Raw genomic sequence first — 7847 nt, 5'->3', positions numbered from 1 at the left:
GACTTTACATTCTAATCCAAGACGACACATTACGCACGTGCATTAAGCCCCCCTTTCACAGATCGCGGCTAATATACTTTTTAATGTCACTTAAAAGTTATCATTAAGAACTACCAGAGACACTAACATGATACCTTAACCTATAAAAATGACACAAGAAAATGGATTTGTCTTAATTTAAATTTAGCATTCAGTTTTAATAGCGTTTTTTTGTTGTTGGGGCGGGGGGGATTAAGTAAGTCAACATCGCATTTCATGAGATGAACTGCGCATATATAACGTTACATTACCCTCATCGGATCGACTCCTGCGGTTATTGACTTCAGTATCATGTTTCATCTCCAGCTATAATAACACAACCAGTGCGCGCGTACCAAATTATTTTCCATAAACCTTTAACCCCTTTAAGCTTCGTTTTCGTTTATTTCAAAATTTGCCAACTGCAATTTCGAACCAAGCACGTACGCACTTGTTTTGTGTATGAGTCTCTTTAGTTACCTATTTATAGTACGCTAAAGCCTTTTAAGCGCGGATCAACTAAGCGCTGAAAACTGATTTTATGCTGTACAATTTTCAATAGAGCGGTCCGTATTCAATATTTATAAGGTAACAACAACAGAAACGGCTAGTTCAAACCGCACAAAATCAGAGCGGTTATTTTATTACCGTTGGCTTATTTTATTGCCGATATTAAACTACTCCGTTTAATGTCAGAGGATTTTAGAAATAAACAATTCATTTATTTACTGGATTTTTTCCGTCCATAGAGTGTGTTGTAATCTAGGGACGTGCTTTGCTAAAAGGATACATTATTAAAGGTTTGTTTCGATTTCTTAAATGAGCACATTGTTTATCTTTTTATGTAAGCGTGTTTAACATTTATGTTTGAATCCTGGTACAACAATGTTGTGCAGGCTTTCTAAAAAACTAATACAAATTTTACCGTATTGTGCAAACCATAATTTACACCGTTATAAAAGTCGCACCAGTTAGTTTTAATCATTTCAGTAATGTGGGGATACGTTTTGGACGCCTTCAGAATTAACTGTTAAGACTCTGAAAAAAACGATACTTTGTTATTTTGTGTATTGTGATAAGAGTTCCTTTCCAATTCTTAATGTTCTCCATCATACATTAAACTATTGGGCATTTAGTTCAGTAAATGGAATCATTATGTGCGAACTAATCCTCATTTACTGCTATAATATGAGCGCACTTTCGCAATATCGTTTCAAAATAATGCGATGTTACTTTATTAAAGGTATATAATATTTCTTATAAACTTAATCTGAGATTTCGAAAGTAAGTGAATGTTTAATTAACATTTGAGGAATACTATAATGTTTTGTAGAATAGTATATGATCCATAATTTGAAAATGAAGTTGATATTTAATGAAATGCAGTTCGTAATTATTTAAGAATAATATATATTTTGTATAACGAAAAAAGTAAAAGGTTTTTATAAAATAGTATGGCCGTTCTTACACAATAACGTTTTTAAGAGATAGCTTATTTACGAAAAACGTTACGAAATACCATTCGCAAAATAATAACTTTCAGTATAAAGAAGTGTGTGTAAAATGACACTTTACACACAGTACTTAAAACATTGTGTCGAGTTTCATCGCATACTTAGATGAGACTGTATTTATTTGTATACTCGTGTTTTCGATACATCGGCTATCAAGTTTTTCCCACTTAAATACCTTTATTAAAAGCTGGGAATCTCACACAACTTAATTCAACCTTTCTTTCGTTATATGCATGAGTTCATTCAGCGAATACTAAAATGTACCTGAAATGATCTGAATTAAAACATGGACTACAAAAAAGTTTAGACATCGCTTTATTTTTGACTGTCGAGTTTTTTAGAACAGTAATATTGTTAAACTTTGTGACGACAAAATTTACCTTGCGATTATGGGCGTCACGAGAGGGGGTCAAATTATAGTATTTTGATATTAATCTGCACATTATTCTGTATATATTTGAAATTGTTTTAATAGTTTGAATAAGAAACTTCAGACCTTGTGCTTCAAAATAAAGCGTGCATATTGTATTTTGCGTATGTAACAAAGTTGGTCAATTTAACAACAACAACAACAACACAACAACAACAACGAATTTTTCCTTTCTGCTTAAATGAAAATGAAGCGATCGTAACAGTATAATGAATAGTAACAAAACAAGAAAAACAAAGATATAAATTTAATCTTAACTTCCGGATGAAAATGTTTTTAGTCTCGTAAATTGTAATGATGTTATGATAACGTTAATTAAAAACAAGAGCATTAATAAACGTCTAGCCAATCAGAAATAACATTAACAACCGGGCATTTACTTGCTCGCAAAATACCAAGCTACCTTAATAAATATTTCTGGTTTTTCGATTGATATAGGGTGGTTTGCAATATTTCACCACTTCATGTTTCATTTATGTGCACTTATTCTAAAAACACTTTTCTTTTTGATAGCCTTTTAGATTTTCACTCAGTCAACTATTCCTTTTACATTTTCTTCTGCAGAAACTTTTCTGTATCTTGCCAATGAATTTTCAACGCCATCAGCGCTCTAATTGTATTTCCATTAATGTGTTTAAAACACGCATACAGTTAGAATGTTGCTTGAAACATGCACGAATTTGTGTATTATAATATTGATCTATCGAGTTTGAACGTGAGTGAAACTCGTTTTTGGACATACAATTTCATGCTATTATTTTTAGGTATTAATATTTTGTAATCGAATGGCTGTAACATTTATCAAATGCACTCGCGCATTTTTACGCAGCATCCGGTTCCTGTCCCATTGTACCAGAAAGTCCGTTAACAAATACATGTTATAATACTTCATTGTTTGTTTTTAGATTCAGTTGGCTTTCCTTAATTTTTAAAATGTCGAGTTATAGAAACACGTGTATGTTACTATTTTAAACTTTGTGTTTTCAGTTTCCGGCACTTTGCAGAGAGCGGTAATCATGGAATCAATCAACCGTTTCTTCAAGTGCGCCTCCTTGCGGATGAAGATGCTGACCTCGGAAGACGAGTGGATATACGACGAGGAGCCGCACAGTAAGCGCCGGAAGGAGATCCTCAAGGCGCATCCGGAAATCAAAGAGCTTATGGGGTACGACTCCAAAATTGCGTATATAGTAGCTGCGGAAGTTGCCGCGCAGATGTTGATGTGCTACCTACTTATGGAGGCATCGTGGCCGACGGTTTTCGTGCTCGCCTATGTCGTCGGCGGGACTCTCAACCATTCTCTCGGCAGCGCCATTCACGAGATCGGACACAACCTGGCGTTTGGCCACGGTCATCCGGTGAAGAACCGGCTACTCAGCCTCCTGTGCAACGTTCCTATAATAGCGCCGATGGCCATCAGTTATAAGAAATACCACGCAGACCATCACAGGTACCTCGGTCACGAGACCCAAGACGTTGATATTCCCACGCGCCTCGAGTCGTACCTCTTCCGCCATCCAATTACAAAAATTATTTGGCTGATTTTTCATCCTCTTATTCATTCACTGCGACCTTTCTACAAAAGCCCGAAGCCGGTTACAGGATGGGAGCTGATTAACAACGCTGTTCAATTAGTGGTGAATCTGGCGCTTCTCAAAGCATTCGGAGTCAAGTCGGTCGTCTATTGTCTGTTTGGTACTTTATTCGGATTGGGGCTACATCCGCTTGCCGGTCATTTTATTTCGGAGCATTACGTCTTCAACGAAACCGGGCAGGCCACAATGAGCTATTACGGTCCGCTGAATTTTATCCTTTTTAACGTGGGGTACCACATTGAGCACCACGATTTCCCCTACATCCCTTATAACAAATTGCCGGAAGTTAAGAAACTGGCCCCGGAGTTTTATCAACAGCCATTTCACACTTCTTGGGTCAAGGTTCTCTGGGATTTCATTTTTGACCCGTATCATGGCCCCCAAGCTCGTTCTGTCGGGTACCATGTGAATCTGAGTACCAAGAATGGTCACGTTACTTCCAATGGAACCCATGACATCATCGCTAATGGCGCTCCTAAAATAAACGGGCACGACATCGCCGAGAATGGTCACTGTAAAGCAAACGGACATAAAGTTATCGCTAATGGCGCTTCAAAAACAAACGGGCACTTGATGAAAAACGGACACGTTTCCAATGGGAAGGAAAAATCTAACTAGGATTAATTAATTCACAGTTTTAGTTAAATTATTTGTAATGCAATTTTAAATATCCAGTCCAAGCTTCATTTGTTCAAATATTAAAAATTACTGTGAACAGTGTTGTGAGTGGATAAACCGTTGCCATTAAAAATATTTCTGATTTTTTTCGAGAAAAGATGCTTTCAAAATCACATTACAGAAGAATTTGTTTTTATATCAATTAAGAACGAATTATTTAAGCTATGCAATTAAGAGAATGGAAGAAAATTAAAAATTGTTGTTTTGTATAAAAGTGTTAAGAAATTAACTGCTCTTAGAAATATGTCCGTACAATTGGAATAGGTGTCTCGGCGTATTGCATGCCGAATTATATAGACACATGTTTGCCTAGCGACTACAACTCTGTTAACTTATGATTTTTTAGTGAAAACTTTTACGAACTGCCATCGTATTAAATGTGTATATATGTATTTATTTTTTGGGTTGTAACCATGTGCGTGGTAGTGTATGTAACTTCCCAATAAGCGACTAAACATAAAACGTGCATGCTGAAAGAAAATAAAGCGTCGTATTTTATGAAAACATTATTTTACCTGGGTTTAAGTATATATATTTTCATAATTATCATTTTTTAATTAAATCTACTGTTTATAATTCAAATGTAATTTACTTTTTAAGTTCAGGAAATGGAAGCATATGGAAAGCACAACTCGGGGCAAGTGTAAACAACAATCTTACATGAAATTAATGTGTTTTTGTTGTATAAGCGATGTTTATATTGGTATGTGTTGTTTATGTTTAAATATTTGTACAAACGCAAAAACGTAAGCAAACAATGATGGTTATTTATGATATAAAGGACATGTATTAGCTGGCTATTTTTCGAATAGTCCGAGCTTAATTTACTACTCACCAAAATGTCAGCATAATGCAAACGTACAGCATCTCAATATTCCTGTTTCTACTACAGGTTCTCAAGTTAACCCATTTATGCCTAGTGGACTCTCCCATCCTTTTAAATTGGATCAATTTATTTAAAAAAATGTGATGTCTAGTATATTTGTTTCTATATTTAGAATATTTCTTACAGAAATTCCTTTAAGCAAACAACGCAGACCCAGATGAGACGCGGCATAATGCGGCGTCTCATCTGGGTCTACGCTGTTTGCCAATGCCTTTTTTTTCTAGACGCTAGGCATAAATGGATTAATTTTACAAATGTGCCCATTTAACAAGTTTCATAACTCTGAACTGAAATTGAGCAGAATCATGGTCTTGTTGTAAAGGTTAAAGGTAAACCTGCACTATCTCCGTATATTGTTTTTACTTTGTGAACATTGACTCACCAGGACCTATAATTGAGTCGCGTTCTGAGAAAACTGGGCATAATGTTTTGCGTAAAGTGTCGTCCCAGATAAGCCTGTGCAGTCCGCACAGGCTAATAAGGGACGACACTTTCCGCTTTTATTGTACTTTTACTTTCAGGGAAGTTCCTCCTTACCGAAAATCAAGTTTAGGCGGAAGTGTCGTTTCTTATTCTGCACAGGCTAATCTGAAACGACACTTTACGCACATGCATAATGCCCAGTTTTCTCAGAACGCGACACATATTGTGCTTTCTTTTTTGTAGGTTACTTTTATGCACACCAAGGGTGGGATTGAATTTACCTCAGGTTTTGTACATGCCATTGTAACTTAAAATAGAAAAATATTAAACATGATCTAACACAGATATGCAACATCATATATGTCTAATAGTGTTAAAGCTGTTGCTGAAATGTCCTCGAATTGTGCATGACAGTCTAGTCTGTGTGTGTTTGTTTGTTTGTTCGAATGCATTTGCTTCTCTCTGACAAACATTTATAACGATAAAACGCTCCTTTTCAAATGGATCACTTTATTAAATGTCATGGAAAAACACGTATGATTTATATTACAGCTTCTCCATTATTCGCGAAACACGTGGTATTGGATTGAAATCAACGCTTATTTATTGTATAGTGGTAATAGTACGTACTTAAATGACGTCATAGTTTCTTATAATGTTTCAAATATATAAGCATACATTAATGCGATATTGTAAGAAAAGGGGCACTGAACAATTATTAAGATTATTATTGACCGCATTACTGAGAGTTATGTTAGTTATATATGTTAGTGTTATTTATATCTCTTTGTGGTACTAACATCTATTTGTGTTATTTATATCTCTTTGTGTTATTTATATTTCTTTTGTGTCTTTTATTTTGTTAAGTTAATCGCCGCAAAGGATATCAATTATAGTATAGCTTGTTCAACTGTTTTTAAGTGTCTTTCTACTCATATTTCGTTTAAGGTTAGTAATTTGTTAATGACTGGTAGGATTTGTTTGTGTTTTTTTTCTTTTAATCATTCATTTCTATGAGAGGACGACGTGTTTCGTATGAACCCACGTCTTTCTGTTCATTTTCAAGATAAAAATCAATCTTCACGCAGAGTTGTGGTTCCATGCTCTCACATACAATCTCTGCCATCACAAGCAAATCCTACCAGCTTTGGTAGGATTTTATTATTTTTGTTTAAGTATTATATTATGAAAAGTAGTATCATTTTCTTTTATATTTTGAAAATAGTTTATTAGTTAAGGTTCACAATACAAAAAAATACCTCAATAAAAAATCAAGTAAATAATAACGGGACAATTATTGTGCTACGTTGTTTTGATATCATCACGTAGTTGGTTATGAAGCCAGGGATTTGATCAGGTTATGCTGGTTCAAATGAAATCTCTGCGTGGAGTTTGGCTAAAAATAAGGACCGAACTTCCTTTGAAGCGAATGCACTATTTTTTTTCAATTACAATTATAAATAGTTTTTCCTGACTGAATAATAAATAGTTCTGTCTGCTAGTCCATATATAATGGTTTTTGTCATTTTTTATATTTGATTTAATCTGAAAATAGATTAAATAATAACGTGTATAAGTCCCTTGCTATGTATTTTACCATTGTAAATGTACATGTACATATGTGCATTTAACCACGGCGGCACGAATTACCCAAATCTACCAAAATCTACCAAAATCTTCCCAAATCTACTCAAATCTACCCCAAATCTACTCAAATCTACATAAAAATAATTATTTTACATCATGTTTGTGTGATGGGCACTATTGTTCTGTTTATTTAACCACACCGTGTACTAAAAAAAACGCGTATATTTTGCTTATTTGCACTCAGGTTTATAATTTGCATATACATTATTTACATATCATATATGGTAACGCTTTTATTCCGTGCCATCAATATGTCTTGCATGTACTGTTAGTTGTATCTCATTCTTTACGTTTTTATTATGCATATCGTTCAAAATAAAGTATGTCTTTCTCCCGTATTGTGTTTAAATTTAGATTTATAGTTTGTGTCCCAAGAAAGTAACTTCATCGTTGTAATCGACACCATCACCACCCCAACCAACAAATGCACCTCCATCATCACCAAGTAAAACCACCATCATCGTAGCACCATCAGCACCGTTATCACCATTACACAACACACTCCACCATCATCATCACAACAATCATTATAACCCACCAACGAAATGAATGGCAATCATCATCATTACCATCGCCATCATCAACACTCATTACACCATCAACGCTTCCGTCAATATTAGCAGCATATTGTTTTACCATCAATAACAGCATTACAT

The 7847-nt window shown here is 34.8% G+C and overlaps 1 protein-coding gene across 2 annotated transcripts; it reads left to right on the top strand.

Moving 5' to 3' along the window:
* The first annotated feature begins 568 nt into the window (after positions 1–568).
* On the top strand, positions 569–7519 carry LOC127839319 (sphingolipid delta(4)-desaturase DES1-like). Of its 2 annotated transcripts, none has more exons than XM_052367619.1 (2): positions 569–606; positions 2950–7519. In XM_052367619.1, exon 2 carries the CDS (start codon positions 2979–2981, stop codon positions 4173–4175), a length of 1197 nt encoding a protein of 398 aa, XP_052223579.1. In that variant the 5' UTR covers positions 569–606; positions 2950–2978; the 3' UTR covers positions 4176–7519. The 2 variants fall into 2 exon arrangements, with proteins under 2 accessions (XP_052223579.1, XP_052223578.1); XM_052367618.1 differs by lacking the exon at positions 569–606 and adding an exon at positions 620–818.
* Positions 7520–7847: the final 328 nt, after the last annotated feature.

Source organism: Dreissena polymorpha, chromosome 7, assembly GCF_020536995.1.
Source record: "Dreissena polymorpha isolate Duluth1 chromosome 7, UMN_Dpol_1.0, whole genome shotgun sequence".
In the NCBI taxonomy this organism is placed as follows: Eukaryota; Metazoa; Mollusca; class Bivalvia; order Myida; family Dreissenidae; genus Dreissena; species Dreissena polymorpha.
The sequence above is the reverse complement of the archived record's forward strand: the minus strand, read 5'-3'. Positions and strand labels throughout refer to the sequence as shown.

What these genes read in the sequence shown, in the direction of transcription:
- LOC127839319 (XM_052367619.1), top strand. Translation starts at nt 2,979, where the DNA reads ATGGAATCAATCAACCGTTTCTTCAAGTGCGCCTCCTTGCGGATGAAG.